This window comes from Mirounga leonina, unplaced genomic scaffold, assembly GCF_011800145.1.
Source record: "Mirounga leonina isolate KUSES-001 unplaced genomic scaffold, KU_Mleo_1.0 Mir_154, whole genome shotgun sequence".
NCBI lineage: Eukaryota > Metazoa > Chordata > Mammalia > Carnivora > Phocidae > Mirounga > Mirounga leonina.
Window position 1 is genome coordinate 27,350,373 of NW_023270389.1, and position 16,972 is coordinate 27,367,344.

Below are 16,972 nucleotides of genomic sequence, written 5' to 3' on the forward strand. Positions count from 1 at the left end.
AATAAAAAATGCACTCTCAAGAAGCTCACAATGTAGTAATGAGGAGGGACAACACCTGCTTTAATTAACTAAACCAGTCCTAAGAAAAGTGCTACCAAAGAACACTGAGGAGAGTATACTGATGGCAGCCTGGAGCTGGGGAAGCAGGGTAGCCAGTGGTGGGGTTTCACCTGCAGGAGTTCTTACAGTATGAATAGAATTTTGTTCAGCAGGGAAGGTGACAGAAGGCCATTCAAGAAAGAAGGTGGAGCACAGACAAAGAGGGTCATAAAAGTAAAACATGTTTAGGAAATAGCCACAGTTTCCTACCTGAGAACATAAAGGGATGTGATGCCAAAGACATAAAGCACAAGAAGAAAAGTAGAGAGGGACAGATGAGAAGAGTAGAAGTTTAGTTCTGGACAAGCTGAGCTCAGAGACTAGTGAGCGATCTCTCTACAGGACTGAAATGACTACCCATCCACAGCATCCTCTGCACTGCCTGACGCAGCACGATTTTGAATTTTGTCTAGAAACTGGTCCTCTGAACATAAAAGATCACTTAGGGAACTTCTCTTGTGGGTATGGGAAAACATTTACTTCCAGGAAGATTCAATGTGACTGTATAGTTTGTAGCATGTAACTAGTCTCTGCATGTTGTAATTTCCTGTTCAAAGGCCAATTCAAGGAGCAGTCTAACCTTTCACTTACCTAAACCAGCTTCTCTCTGCAATTGCCCTACATATCCAACAATTTTTTCTTTGTTTCATTTACTTAAAATATATAATATTTAAGATTTAAAAAGATATACAGAATACCACCACCAGGGGCGCCTGGATGGCGTAGTTGGTTAAGTGTCCAGCTCTTGGTTTCAGCTCAGGCCACGCTCTTAGGGTCGTGGGATCGAGCCCCGTGTCAGGCTCAGCGCTCAGCGAGGAGTCTGCTTAAGACTCTCTCTCTAACCCTCCCTCCTCTCTAAAATAAGTATATCTTAAAAAAAAAAAAAGGAATACAACCACCACCTATCATCCAACTTAATACGTTACTGGTATCAGTTTCCTCTTGAAAAGAGAAGCATGTTTCTATGTCTTGAAATTCTTAATTGTCCTCTGCCACTCTAACCTTTTGGGTGGGATCCTTAAGTCAGTGCACATGTTTAAATTCTTTAGGAATATGAAGAAGCACCAGAGAAGATCTAAACCGGTTGTTCTGAACACTGTACATCTTATTCTTAAACATCCACCCTCCCCCTTCTCTCAAACACACCACCACCAAAACAATGTATGCAATCAAGTCAGCTTCCCAAAGGACCATCAGGAAGAGAAGAGGACTGAGAGTGGAAACACACATCTAGGATATCAAAGCCATCAAGCAAAGAAATTTTACCTGCTGCTTCCGCTATTCCATGCCCGTTCCTGATGTCGCAACTCAGCACACCGAGTTAGCTCCCAAACACAGAAGGCGCTAGTAAATTATGGCAGGGGCTTGATTCAATTCCCCAGAACATAAAGATCAACTTCCTGTGCCTTGGATTTCCATAAAACCAGGAACAGTAAGGAACTCCACTGCCAGATCAAATCATTCTAGGTGAGAGCAGGTCAAGCTACCTCAGACACACCTTGCCACACACCTGTGCAACAGCTTCCCAGAAGCCCAATTTTCAACAAACAGGTGGCCACTCCTCGGACTGTCCTTCCCTAGTAACCTAGTAAACACCAGAGCTCATTTTATGAGATTGTTACTAGTGACCGTCTTTTTCTGACATGGGAAAATCAACTGGTAGGAGAGAAAGGGGAGGGGGGGTTTGAGAGAGGGCATAACATTTTGGTCCCTCCCATATGTCACCAATACTCACAGCTCTGAAAAAAGAACCACTTTATCAGAAGGAGATTAACTGTAAAAACATAGCTGATAAGGGCTTTGAGTAGCAGGTGTTGGGTGACTTCTCACTTTACTCTGAAGTGGTTGGGGAATTGGCATAGAACCACCAGAGGCTCTGCTGCATCAGGGAATGGATTCTTGTTCTTTCTTTGGAATGCATGTGTCCCGAAGGGGTGGGGGAAACGTTTTAAACCTCCACTCCTGAACTGTTAAGTGGTGTACTGAGGAATTACGTGACAAATGCCATTGTCTCTGGAAAACGAAGTGAGTTTGTGTCTCAATAGCTGTGTTTAGCAATAGGAATACAGGAAAAAGATGACGGACACGTAAATTCAAGACCCTTAAATCTTATTGTAGTAATTCTTAGCAGGCACCATCCAGGTCTTTCCCAGAACAGTTCAGTGGACCTAAATGGTCTTAGTGTTATTTTTAAACAGCTTTACTGAGATACAATTCACATCCCCAGTTAAGTGTACCATTCAGTGGTTTTTAGTACATTTACAGTTACGTAATTATCACCATCATCAATTTTGAAACATTTTCATCACCCCAAAAAGAAACCACATATGCATTAGCAGTCACTTTCCAGTTCAGGTTTTTTAATATAGATCAACAGCATCATTCCCACTGGCTAAATGGGACCACATTGCATCAAATCTAAACCATCATCCACTGCAAGATACACTGCCACTTTACCACCAAGAAAGAAAAAGCAGTGCCAATCACACGTTTTTCATCACCTTTTCAGCACTTGATTTAATAGTTATTGAAAGGGATCTTTTAGATTTAGACATATTTTGTACCAGCAATGCACATATCTCAGTGGCAGTAACAGAACACTTAGGACCAAATTCACACATGTGCAAGAACAACCACCAGCAGTAAGACATCCTGGCTTTAGAGACATTGAAATGTGAAAAATGTTCACTCTAGAATCAACAGTAAATATTGCATGCACGGTATGGAGTGTCCTTGGTTACAAAACAACAGAAACTGACCTCACTAACTAGGCAGGAAAGGAATCCCACAAGCATAATCTATATAAGCTAATAAGCTAACATAATAACTCATCATCTAAGCAACGCAGAAAACCCCAGAATGGGGGCAGAAAATGTATCTACTGCTATGTACATTTCACTCTCTTCCTGGTCCATAGTCACAGGAAGAGAGAGAACTCTCTCTCTCAGTAGAGAAAAATGTAGTAATAAGTTCAGCTTTTTTGCAGTCTTTTAGATAGGGAAAGAAAATACTTATTTTTTTTTTAAGAATTTATTTATTTGTTTGACAGAGAGTGATATAGTGAGAGAGGGAACACAAGCAGGGGGAGTGGGAGAGGGAGAAGGAGGCTCCCTGCTGAGCAGGGAGCCCAATGCGGGGCTCGATCCCAGGACCCTGGGATCATGACCTGAGCCTAAGGCAGACGCTTAATGACTGAGCCACCCAAGCACCCCAGAAAATACTTATTTTAGAACCAAAATTGAGAGAGTGGAGGCGCTGCGGAATCTCTAGAGTGCCTTTTCCAATTGACAACTGCCTGTCTTTAGCTTGGAGACAGTGAGATGAGTCAAATGACTTCAAAAAACCATGACTCAGAGTTTAATTACTCGGTTTAAATTTCTAACATTCCAAAGACGATGCCAAATTAATTTGCTGACAGCTTCACATTAGCACGAATAACTAGCTAGCTTATAAGGACCGAAGGTCGATAAGTGTGGTATATATTACTCAGCCAATACTGACCATATCCTGACCAAGCACGGTCGCATGTGGGCTATCTGGGAAAGAGAAATAATTTTAGCTTCTTTTGGAGAAAAACTATTTTAGCCGTTTCTATAAAGAAAAGAAAGGGCACCAATAAAAGAGATGTAAAATTCAGAATTAAGTGGTAATATTTTGTAATCTAGAGTTCATTTCTTACTGAAGTTGAATACATTAAAGAAAGAAAGATGTAAAATTCAGGGTTGGGTTGAGAGGGAAAAAGCTAGAGGAGAAACAGAGCAAGAGGATCAAAGGCGGACAGTATCAGACTCTAATATTAGCCAAGGGAATTGTTTACATTTTGTTGCTAAGGAAAACTTGGCGCTTTGGAAAACGAACCAGCCGCGACACTCTTGCGACAGCTGCCGCTTGGCTCTGATGCCCTTGCAGGGCTATCTGCCACCTGCCTGCCACTTGCCATTTCTGTCCTGCTGTCCGCCAGTCAAATCAACCCCTGTACAATCAGATGACCCTGTTGGTTTCTGTAAGCCTCAGGGACACTCCAAAGACTGGGTGGCGGTGATCACGGTGCCATGAAGGTAGACCACCGCATGCTGGGCTACCGACTAAGACGGACGGGTCCCCAAATCAGAACCTTTCTTCTCAAATCCAAAAGAAGAAGTGGTTATTGAGTTCAATGACAAGGGCAAAAGAGGCTTGGGTGACGATCTCCACTGTGCCTCTGACTCAAGGTGTGCTATTAGGCAAGTCACTCCATGCTCTGAGGGCCTCAGCATTTCCATTTGTAAGACAGGGAGTTTAACTCCTATTCTTTCCATCAGGTAAAGAGAATACTTTGAGCATACTTGAGCTTTTCAGGAAAGAAAACAAAAGGAACTTTGTAAATTCAAGATCATGCCTTTCTTAAAAGTAATAAACTATTTCAGAAGTCCTGCCCTGAGCTTATGTAGCAAAATAATAAATTATCTAAAATCCTGCAAACCTTGAATCTCTTGACTCTTGTGTTTACTCTTCAGTGACTATGGCCATTTTCACAGACTGACATCATAAGAAAGACTGTTGTTCCTAGAGTTAAATTTTTTTTTCAAGCTCTCCTTCCCCTGCCTTGCTTATAAGGGTAATACTTTATCACTCTGGAACTTTGGAATATACAGAAAAAAAACCCAAAAGAAAATAAAAAAATACCCATAATCCGCCCCCCTCCAAAAAATCTAGTGTTAAGATTTCCATGTTTATTATTGTTTGGTATCATAATCTATTTTTTTTTGTATCTAGCTCTGTCCATTTAATAATGTATCTGTAGTTAACGAACTGAATAAAGCACACAGGGAGTAAAGCTGAGACCCATCATGAGCCAATCGGTATGCACACACCCTTCTTAGGACCAAACATTCTCAGAAAAGAAAAGCCAGCTGTGCAGCTTTCATGGTAAGACCCACTCCCCAGTCCACATGCTCTGATTACACTGCAAATGGAGAGTCTTTCTGAGAGATGGCTTTTCCACTGGGTAGGTCTCGCTGTGGCCCATTTTAAAGCCCCATTTATCCCAGTGCTCGCTAATCGTTTCAAATTGGCCCTGTGAATGTGAGCTTCAGGCCGCCATCGTGGTTCCCAGCAGGAGTCCAAATACTTCCACAATGAGCTGATTACAGAGAAAGCTGCAGCTAGCTTCAAGAGAAGAATTAGCACCCAGCATGCTCTTTCAGAAGGAAAATGTAGCTGTTTTCAAAACATGTGAGGTTTTTTTTCTTTCAGCTTATGTTTGTCTAGAGGGAGAAATTCTAAATGGTTTTAATTCTGTAAAGGCTTAAATGATAGGTTTTATTTGATCAAGTCATTCCCCAGCTGAAAATACTTCAGTGGTATTCCATAGCTTGGAAAACAGAAGTTCACGTTTCTTAGCATAGCACAACAAAAATCTCCATGATTTGGTTCCTGCCTACCTCTCTAGCTCCACAATTTCCAAAGTATACCCAGTGGAATACCAGTCTTGGGTTTCTGTGAAAAAAAACAAAACAAAACTATTCGATGGACACAGAAATTTGGAAAATGCTGCAAATTCTAACCACACCCACACTCCCCTCTCTACACCCAACTCCCCCCCCCCGCCCCCCCCCCCCCCCCCCAACCACCCCCCCCAGAGGAATGATCCCGAGAAGGTTTTGGAGTAATCCTGTTTAACTTCCTTTAACCGATTCTTTCACAAACTCATTTGCCCACAGGCTGTTATTTTTTTTTTTTAATTCATCTAAATCTATTTCACAGAGACACTTTCAGAAATACAACACTGGCCTTGCCTTCTCCCAGCTTCGGGGATATTAAACTTGTTTCTTGAATTTCTTGTGTTCCCTCTAAAATACCAGCCTCCTATTACTACTTATAGTTCACTTCTAGTTGCCTTCAAAATTCAACTCCAGTTACCTCCTCTGGCACACCTTCTCTGTCACCCTACTCAGGCTAATTTAGATTCCCCTCCTCTGTGCCCCCATAGCAATCTATACATATCTTTATCAGAGCACTTAACAACTGACTATATTAGTTGATTTACTTGTTTGCCTTCCCACAATAGATAAACTTAAGCTCTCAAGGGCAGGAAAGATGTTTTTCTTTGACCTTGTATCTTTAATAACTGTGCCTGGCACATGGCAGTCTCTCAATAAATGGTTGTTAGATGCTTTATATATGCAGGTTCCCATATATAGGACTCTATATAGAAACAACACATTTCCAAAATATTTTATTCTAGGAACCACTTCTGATTAATTTGCCATTTTTATAGATGTGTCTATCTTCAGTACAACTGGTCACTTCTTATTATTGTTACCAAATTAAATAATAGTTTGAGGTTTCTGTTTTGCATCCAAAAATTCTACTACATAGTGATCTGCATGTAATACTTCTAAAAGTATCTAAGTATTTAAGAAGCTGCATCTGTTAACTTTTTCTCAGAGTGATTCATTTCCTATGTGAGTTTGTCTTTGGTAGGCAACTGTTTTATAGAAATCCTTTGCACCCTGGGTTGTCGATGTGTTTCTTCATGGTGGTTTTAAATTGCCTGTGCCAATGGCCCCAGAGTTTCAAGAGTGCCGACTTAGTTTCTATGTTAAATTCTTGGCTTCTGGGGCGGGGGGCGGGGAGCCTGGGTGGCACGGAGCCTGGGTGGCACAATGGGTTAAGCATCCGACCCTTGGTTTCAGCTCAGGTCATGATCTCAGGGTCATGAGATCAAGGCCAGCATTAGGCTCCGCACTCAGCATGGCGTCTGCCTGAGATTCTCTCTCCTTCCTTCTGTCCCTCCCACCGTGCTCTTTCTCTCTCTCAAATAAATAAATAAATCTTTTTTTTTTTTTAAAGATTTTTATTTAATTTGACAGAGAGACAGCGAGAAAGGGAACACAAGTAGGGGGAGTGGGAGAGGGAGACGCAGGCCTCCTGCTGAGCAGGGAGCCCGACGCGGAACTCGATCCCAGGACCCTGAGATCATGAGCGGAGCTGAAGGCAGACGCTTAACGACTGAGCCACCCAGGCGCCCCTAAATAAATAAATCTTAAAAAAAAAAAATTCTTGGCTTGGGATTTCCACACTATATGTGTAGTAAAAATTTCCCACAGAAGATTTTTCTGTCCCTGCTCAGACCCTTGAATAGGTGCCATCCTTGACATTTTGGGGGGCCATAGACAAAGTACCCTTTTTATGAACTGGGTAGTCTTTTGAGAACTCCAGCTTTATACAGGTTCTTACTTACAGATCCTAGCCTGGTCAGGTCCAAAGCCATGCTTCCTACACCCAGGCATGGCATTAAAATCTGAGCCTCCAGACGCTAACATCTACTCTAGACGTCCTATACCAACCCTGGGCCACTCAAACCATTCTGGCCTTTGGATTCTCTTCATTTTTGTCACCTAGCAGTTCCCTTTCACTTTTCTGAACTCAACTACATTTTCCTACGTTTATAATGGGAAAGGGGTCCTTATAAACCCATCTACCATGTTGCTAGAACCTTTTCCTAAATAAATTTTGAGTCCATTCACTTTTCTCCATCTCTTTTACTACTACCTCTGTGCAAGCCAATGTTCTCTCTCATGCACCCTTCTTTTGCAATGGTGTCCTTACTGGTCATCTCACATCTATTCCCGTCCATCCTTCTCCTGTCCAATTCATATGGAATATTGTACCCAGAGTTTAAAAGCCAGGATTCTAAAAAATGTAAACCAGATCATGTTATCCTTTTGCTTTTTGCATATTTTCTGTATGACCCAGCAATTCTACTCCTACATATATATCCAAAAGAAAGAAAAACATATGTCCACACAAAAACTCGTACATGAATGTTTATAGTAACATTATTCAAAATAGCCAAAAGGTGGAAAGAACCCAAATGTCCACCAACTTAGGAGTGGCAAACAAAATGCAGTATATCCACACAATGGAATAGTGTTTGGCCATTAAAAAGAATAAAGTGCTAATACATGCTACAACATGGATGAACCTTGAAAACATTATTCTAAGTGAAAGAAGTCAGTCACAAAAGACCACATATTGATTCCATTTACATGAAATGTCCAGAATAGGCAACTCTACAGAAACAGAAAATAGATCAGTAGTTGCTGAGGTCTAGGGAATGGGAAGATGGGGTGGGAGTAGGGGGGACAATAATTAAAGGTATGGGATTTCTTTTTAAGATGATGAAAATGTCCTAAAATTGACTGTGGTAATCATTGCACATATCTGTGAATATACCAAAAAATGACTGAACTGTACACCTTAAATTATATGGTATATATAAATTATATCTTTATAAAGCTGTTCAAAAAAAAAAAATGCTTCCAGTAGCTCATCATGGTTCTTAACATATATATCCAAAATCTTTGTCTTCAGCTGTAAGACTTTGTATGATATAGCTCCTATTTATTCCTCAAGCCTCACCTTAGACTGCTCTTTCCCTAGCTCTCTACCCCAGAGCCACAACATCTTCTCTCAAATTCTCCAAAGGATCAAGCACCTTCCCACCTTAGTGGCTTTTCAACAGCCATATTTTCTGCCAGAAATGCTTATCCCCTTTTCCTAGCTATTATTTGTCCACAAGAGGATCATACCCTAAGATAACCTTCTGCAGGAGAAGGGAAGTCTTCTGTAGGCAGATCTTCTGTCATAACAACTCACACTACTTCTTCATAGTATATATCACAATTATTTAGTGTTTGTTTTTCTTCACTATCACATACATTCCCCGAGGGCTGAGATTGTTTTCCTTGTTCACTGCTGTATTACCTGGGTTCATCATAGTACTTTGCAATGGCAAATGTTCAAATATTTTGAAAAGAATGAATGCTAGTGACTGAGTCCAACAGCTCTTTATGTAATACCTTCTTATTTATTTATCTTGTGCCATTACCCTATTTAACTTGTCTAAGATTATTTATTATCTAATAAATATCTAATATCCCCATTTATTATCTTGTGCCATCCTAAAAATTCACTTATCTTGATACACCAAATTCACATAATTCAGTGATATTTTGATTTAATTCTTCTTATATTTGCTGCTTCTTGAGGAATTATGTCCTAGTGAGAATACATGGTACACAGTATATAATCAATAACTATTTGTGGCTTAAGTAAAACTTCTAAAACAAAATTAAAATCTGTAGCAGGTGCTATCTTATTGTTCATAGGTTATAAAAATCCTAGAAGACAGTAACTGTCTCTCTAGGTTTCTCTAAATAATGGTGCATGCAATTAAATATTTAATAATGCAGTTTGATAAAAAGCCTGATTTACACATCCTTACAGGGATCATAAGCTTAATGATGAATTTAACTCATTTTACTTGTCTCAGCCCAGAAGGAATTTTTTAAAGGGAGTTTTTTTCAGCTAATATTCAGAAAATATTACTTTTGCATTTAGTTCCTAGATGAAACTAATAATACCTAAATTCCATCTGAGCTATTAAATATATAAACATTAAATATTCAAGATCAATTTATTAAAATTTCCTTGGCTGGAAACCAATGAAAAGATGATGCTCTGCAACCTGTTAGCCCAGAAAACTGACTTTCTTCTATTTTTATACAAAGAAATGAAAAAAGAAAGGAAGGAAAAGAAAGGAAGAAAAAACCACAATTTTTCAACTCACTTAACATCTCCCTTCCACTTCTCAAAATTTTAATTTTAGAACTGTCTTTATAATAAACAAACATCTAAAAAGTTCAACTCGTTGTATCTTGTAGATGATAAGACTTCTTGACTTATTACACATACATACACACTCACAAACATAAAATCTTCTTCCTTTGGATAGTCAAAAGAAAATGAAGCCAAACTGAAATCTAAATTTTGATAAGATTTCATTTCCTTTTATAGTCTTAAAAAAGGGATAAGTATGGCTTCAGTTTTTAAGTAGATCTGAAACAGCCAAATGGAGTGCATTCTATTTTTTACACTTTTTCAAGTGGGAGAAAATGTCCCATTCTTCTTGGTCACATCTTGGAACATCTCCTAATAATGACAATCAAAAAGTTCTTCTTAGCTTCTACCTTAAATCTCTCCTGTGCCAATTCATGACTGCTCTCTCATAATTTTTCTCTAAAGAAACTGTACAGTAACTAGTCACTATCCTTCTACCATATCATCATATACTATTCAGTTCTTTTTCCGGTATTCTTAAATTAATTAAAATGATATCCTAGCTTTATTTCTCTGAGCCTTTTTCATGATACTGCTTTTCTTTCCTGCCAGAGAAATCTTCACGGACTCCTCAGAACAAAAGAAAAGATCCTTCTCTGTGCTTCAGGTTCTCCATCACAAAATGGGGAAATAATGCCTGATCCTGATTTCTTTTATAAGACAAATAGAAAAAAGATATGCCTATATTCATAACAGAATAAGTATCTATGTTAAATATTATCAGAAATAATTAAGATCTCTGTCAAAAATCTCCCAGAGGCAAAATAGAAAACCCAAACTGTAATATAAAGATCTACTTTCATAAATGTATCTGGGATTGGGGGAAAGACTTCACACCCACTCCTTTATCTCCTACCTCAAAGCAGAACCCCGCAAATGAAATCAGTATAGAACATACCTCCTCCTGTCCCTGGCTTCCACAGAGGAGTCTGTTCCAGGAGTGGAGAGCAGAGTGGCAGTTGTAACCCCATTGGCAGTGTTAGGTGGAGGTCGATTAGTGATCACACAGAGCGGGGTGCTAGAAGAGACATTGTCTGCTGTTTTCTCTGCTGTTGAGTCAGCCTGGGATTTGTAAGGAGTCCTGAAATCAAAAACACAGACACACAAAAGCACAAGCAGAAAGAGAATGGTTAAGCATGCTACACAACAAAGCACTAGCACACAGACAGAGGGTTCGAGGTAAGTTTAACTAGAGAATCTTCTTGCTCCACTTTTGTTGGCTGGTTGACTGGTTTTTTAAATTCTGAGCTCTTGATTCTTACAACAGTATGATTATACATTTAGTTTGATATCCTCTGCCCAAAGAGTTATATTTCATGAAAAAATTTTTTTTTTGCTTGAGATTAAAAATTTTTTTTAAAATGAGCTATGGCACAAGGAAGATAGTAACATATGCAAGAATGCTTTAAATGACTCCTGAGCACCATCTGGTCTCCACACACACACACAGAGGCAGGGCCTCTCCACACACATGAAAACAACGCTAAAGTCACTTACGATATTATTCTCCACCTGCCCCTTAATTCTTGGCAGTGAGAGTCTTTGGTAGTCCTCAGCCTGGATTAGATGACCATCTTCTTGGATTCCAGAGATATTTGATAAATACAACCTCATATGTTTACTTCTTTCCCACCTAGCTCAGCAACTGCTCTCTTTCTATTTAACCAAATGCCTGATAGCCTGTATTCTTAAGTGCATACATGAGCAACAGAAACAAAAACTAGTAAGATTCTATATGTAACCTTAACTGCAGACTTTCCAACAGCAAGCTGTATAATTAAGCTCATTTACATGAAAACAAGATCTTTGTTTCTTAACAAAGAGTTGAGAGCAACCATTGGCTCTCCACCCAAAAAGCTATCATTTGTGATGTCACAGCTTGTTGCTGGGGTAACAGAGATCCAAAATTGATATTCACAGAGATGGGAAAAGCAATGAAGATAAGGAATGCTAAAAATCTGTTTGTTTTTTTTTCACCTACTCACAATTACCAGAAATGCTTATAAGTAGCTATAAGCTCATTTTCAAATAATCACATCATTAGAATAAGCTTGAAAGCAATAATCAGATTGTAAAAAATCTAAATATGGTACCTAGATGCAATTATAAATATAGAACAGTTTTGAAGTGGTATCTAAAAAACACAAGCCACTTCTCCAGACGCAATTAATGACTCAGAAAAAAGGTGAAATTAAATTCCTCAGACTTATAAAATGTATGAGTCTATAGGACACATGAATAAAATTAGCCAGAACCAAACTATAAAAAATTGGTGGCTGGGTGACAGACATTGGGGAGGGTATGTGCTATGGTGAGCGCTGTGAATTGTGTAAGACTGCTGAATCACAGACCTGTACCTCTGAAACAAATAATACATTATATGTTAAAAAAAAAAAAAAAGAAAAGAAAAAGATAGAAGAAGGGGAAGAATGAAGGGGGGGAAATCAGAGGGGGAGATGAACCATGAGAGACTATGGACTCTGAGAAACAAACTGAGGGTTCTAGAGGGGAGGGGGGTGGGGGGATGGGCACGTACTGCATGGAGCACTGGGTGTTATACGCAAACAATGAATTATGGAACACTACATCAAAAACTAATGATGTAATGTATGGTGATTAACATAACATAAAAAAACAACACAAAAAAACCTTACCTGACATTCTTTTTAGGTTAATAACATGTTTTGTTCTCCCTGAGATTTTTTCTGCTGTGGAAATGCCAAGGGTTTTTATTTTATTGAATTACAGAATAGAACTTGTACTATTATTTGGATATGTGGTATAATTTTATAAGTAGAATGTTAAGAGCAGAATAGGAAGGGACGCCTGGGTGGCTCAGCTGGTTAAGCGTCTGCCTTCAGCTCAGGTTATGATCCCAGGGTCCTGGGACTGAGTCCCACATTGGGCTCCCTGCTCAGCGGGAAGTCTGCTTCTCCCTCTGCCTCTGCTCCCCCTGCTTATGCTCTCTCTCTCTAATAAATAAATAAAATCTCAAAAAAAAAATAGGAAAAGCTGCAGAGCAGGGGTCAGAGGCTCTGGAACCATGTGGGGCTACATTTCAGCCAAGTTAACCTCTCTAGTCTCTTCATCTGTAAAACGGGAATAATGATACCTTAAAATGCAGGGGTCTTGTGATAACTAAATAAAATAATGTATGAAGAACATCAGTATTGAGCTCAGAATAAAACACAAGCTCAGTGGAAACAAAACAGTGAAATAGGATCTCTGACATGGACAAATCTAGGTTCAAACCCTGCCTCAGTTCCTTACTAGATATGTGACCTTGGGCAGATGATTAAGTTTTGGGTCTCAGTTTCTACATCCATAAAATAAAAATGGTACTTCATACGCTGGAGGCCTCTTTATAAACAATATATGTGTGCCTGAGATAGCGAGTTGCCCAACCTATATTCATTTTCCTTTTCTTCCTAACAGAACCTGTAAATTATTGAGGGCAGCATTGCACCTAGTTAAAAATTCACATTTTCCAAAGTCTCCCTGGCTGCTAGAGGTAGCCAGTGAGGCATAAGTAGAAAATTAGTGCTTTGGGGGAAAACCTCAGTTCAGAGGCCTTCTCTCTTTTTGTATTTCCCCCTTTCTTTCTTCTTCCTGCCTAGAATGCAGTCATGTCAGCTAGAGCTTCAGCAGCTATTTTCTGTCATGAGGCAACCTGTGGAAATGGAAGCATGATCTAAGGATTGTGAGGCAGAAAGACAGAAGGATCCAGGATTCTTTAAGGACTTTGAAGCTGTGGTGCCAGCCCTGCCTATTTCTGGACTTTCTTAAGTGAGAGGAAAAAAAAAATAAACCTTTATCATATTTTAGCCTCAATTATTTAGCTTTACTGTTACATGTGAGTAAACCAATTGCTCATGTAATTTTTGTAAGTATCTAAGCCAATGCTTGGCACATGATAGGGTTCAACAAATGGCAGCGTTACTATTTTTCCCTAGTCTCAGCTCTTAATACTTAAGCAAGTAACCTGTGTTTCAGTTTCTTCATCTATGGTATAATATTTACTATGTCTGTGCAGATGAATTATTATGAGGACCTAATAAATTTCTACATAATTATCAGTATTATTATTAATAATCCATCTTAAGCCTATCCCTCCTGGAACAAATGATCACCACTTATTTTAAGGAAAGAAATCTAATAAATGGACAAAAATCAATCAAGTACTACCATCAACAGTGTTCTTGCAGCAACAAGCAACACTATCATCATTAATGTTTTTCATTTTCTTTGTGTCAGTTCTAGAAACAAGCCCTCAAAAAGAAGTCCCTTTGTCATACCCCAAAGTAAAAGGGTCTCTGCGCACACATACAGGGTTGAAAGCTATAGCCAAAACCACAGCTGAAGTCCTATCGTGCTTTCACGATGAAGCCCCGGACAGGCTACCCCCATGCTACCCCTTAGGCAGACTGGACACCACGGCCCCAAGAATACCACAAATCTAGACAAATTTATATAAACATAAATCTCTTCCCTCCCGTGTGTTTCCAGCAAAATGCTCTCATTGGCTGGGAATTTTCAGAAAGCTATAGGAAGCTTTTGGAACAAGAGCTAGCTTTTCTTCTGATTTGGGTTTGTATGCCATCCTCTGAAAAAAAGAGTAAGTAGAAGAGATTCCTACTCACTGGGAAATTAATGTAAGTGAAGTGTGGGGATATTTTTAATATGTGCTTTCCCATAATAGGATGAGTCCCTTACATAGTAATCACACAAAAGCGGTCATTTTAAGTTGATGCCTAAACACCAAGTACCAAGATATATACCCTATGATTTTTCAATGAGCAACTGCTGAGTGGCTAATACAAGTCCAAACAAAACCTCCTCGTTAAACCATGGACATTTTCACAAGAATTCAAACTTGCTTCCCCAGTGCCAAAGTCTCTTTGGTTTGAATCTCATATGTGCATCCAGAGGCATGAGTTTTGATGACTGTAACTCAAATGGCCCCAAGAAGCCTTACCTGCCATGGTGTGCAGATGCAGTAGTGTTTGCACTGATTGGTGCAGGGCAAGAAGAGGCAGGTTGCCACTTGTTGCCCCGAGAGGTAGATGAACCAATGGTAATGGGTGAGGTAGCAGATGAATTGCGATTGGCTGAAATGTAGGGACTTGTGGGGTCACTACTTCTACCAAAGGAAACACTGCAAAACAGCACACAGTCACTTTCTTCAGGACATGCTGCTCACCCACCATTTCCCAGCACCACCTTCCCCCCCAGATTGTGCATTTAAAAGGAATGTAGATCAAAGAGAGGGTATGGCAACTGGGAAGTGGAGTGAGTGATCAACTCCAGCTAGAGCTGGGTCACCGGCAGCAAGCAGGCATCTGTCAATCATCCGAAAGAGTGAAGGAACATGGAGGAGAGATGATAGGCAATAAGAGAAAGCAGAAGAATAGTATATAGGAACAGAATAGGGGCTAAGAAATATTAGCAAATAGAATAATTTTATTAGAAAAAGTAATTCCCAACAAACCCCAAGGCAAAAAAATCATGCAACCCCAAATGTCTACCTGATACAGAAGTAGCACTGCAGAAGCTAAAGTAAGACCAAGAATTTGGAGGTTTTGGAGTAGAAATTTAAAATTAAAGAGTGGAGAAGAATAAAAAAGCTCTGTGGAAAAAAAAAAATGTCTGAGAACTGTGGTTATTTAGCCTAGTCTTGGGAGGATTCAAAGTTTTAAGTCTAGAAAATAATATTGCATGGGCGGCAGAAGGCAACTTTCCTTTGTTTCAAATGAAGGTAAGTAAGAACCATCTCAATTGAGGCAAAAAATTATTTGGATTAGAATTTTAAAAAAACCATTTTTACTATTATAATAATGAGACACTAGTAGGGGTGACCAAAACAAGCTTTGAAGCCTTTTACTTTAAGATGCATTTTACTGGGACACAGGAAAGGAATTTCTGCCTAAGGACAAGAGATGAACTAGAAAATGGAAAGTATGCTGAGGCCCGGCGGAGCCCAAGAGGGCCAAATGTCTTCTCGCATTTTCTTTTTTAAATAGTGATAGCATACAATTCCCTTTGGAAAAGATCATAAAATGAGATTTTGTATAATCAAAAAATGCTTTAAGGGTGACATAAGTTTGGAAATCCAAAGCATGAAGCAAGTTGTGGATCTTCTTTCAAAAAGCACTCACATAATTAAGCAAGCTTTCCACCCTAAATAGAAGCATTCCCTTTCTCCTGTGTTTACCATAATTGTGCCAACTGTACCTATCTCTCCAGATGCTACTCACTCAACCCATTTGTTAATGATTTGGATCACGAAAAAGAACAACCCCACCACAATGTAACAACATGCTTAGAAATTAAATGCAGCTTTCTCTCTTTCCTAGTACTAGAACGTTATTTTCTTAGAAAAGTTTTCTTGGTCTTGGATGCAACCACAAGGAGTAGTGATGTATCTAGACAGACTAAGACCTTAGTCCTGAAGACAAATAAGTGATAGCTTCATTAAGCCAAAAACACTGAGTTTGTATATATAATGAAGCTTCCAGTGAGAACGCTGAATTATCTCTGCAGAACTGAAGACCATCAAAAGGCTACATTGGCTGTTTGTTTTATAGCTTACTAGTTCCCATGTTCTGATATTAACTAGTTGACAAGATTCCTCTAATCAAGTGGAAATAAGTTTTGAACCCAAACACATAGTTTATGGCAAAAGGCTGTTTCTTGGGCAGCCAACCAATCCTATAAGACCTAATGATGAAGCCCATGGCATGAAGAGGCAGTTGGAGGGGTTGAGTAAATAAAAGTGAAGAAAGAATTCAAAGTAAGAAATGAGAATCAGACTCTTGACATCAGCAGCAAAGTTCAAATTAAAATACTAATTAAGTATATCTTATAGTTTAATGGCTCTGGCAAAGGTGCTTTGCTTGCTGGCTGGTACATGGCAAAGAAAATAATTGCAGAAAAGAGAATACAGATGAGAAAAGGGGAAGGAAACCCATGTACCTTCTCTGCACCAAACTTGCGAGTTTCACATCTTGATGGATCTGAGGGCCATTAAAGTCATAAAAAAAAAAAAAAAACTCAAGTCCCTAAATTAACAGGCTTCAATATGAAACTTCTTTAATGCAATTCAAAACTGTCCCCGTTACCCACACCCCTCACCACCCTATAGGGTCCCTCCCTTCCTCCCCATAAAAATGTAACTTGAGATGGGAACTACTCTAGTTTTAGAAAAAGG

The 16,972-nt window shown here is 39.3% G+C and overlaps 1 protein-coding gene across 8 annotated transcripts in view; it reads right to left on the minus strand.

The window, feature by feature from the left end:
* PPP1R12B (protein phosphatase 1 regulatory subunit 12B) overlaps positions 1 to 16,972 on the minus strand; it is a 212,591-nt gene that overhangs the window by 112,632 nt on the left and 82,987 nt on the right. For 5 of the 8 annotated variants that reach the window (XM_035010308.1, XM_035010307.1, XM_035010305.1 and 2 more), the window contains exon 13: positions 10,664 to 10,846. In XM_035010308.1, the coding sequence (XP_034866199.1) occupies positions 10,664 to 10,846 (183 nt within the window). Of the gene's footprint in view, positions 1 to 5,522; positions 5,578 to 10,663; positions 10,847 to 14,747; positions 14,921 to 16,737; positions 16,779 to 16,972 lie in introns of those variants that run through there. The other 3 variants (XR_004680222.1, XM_035010311.1, XM_035010310.1) reach the window with 3 other exon arrangements.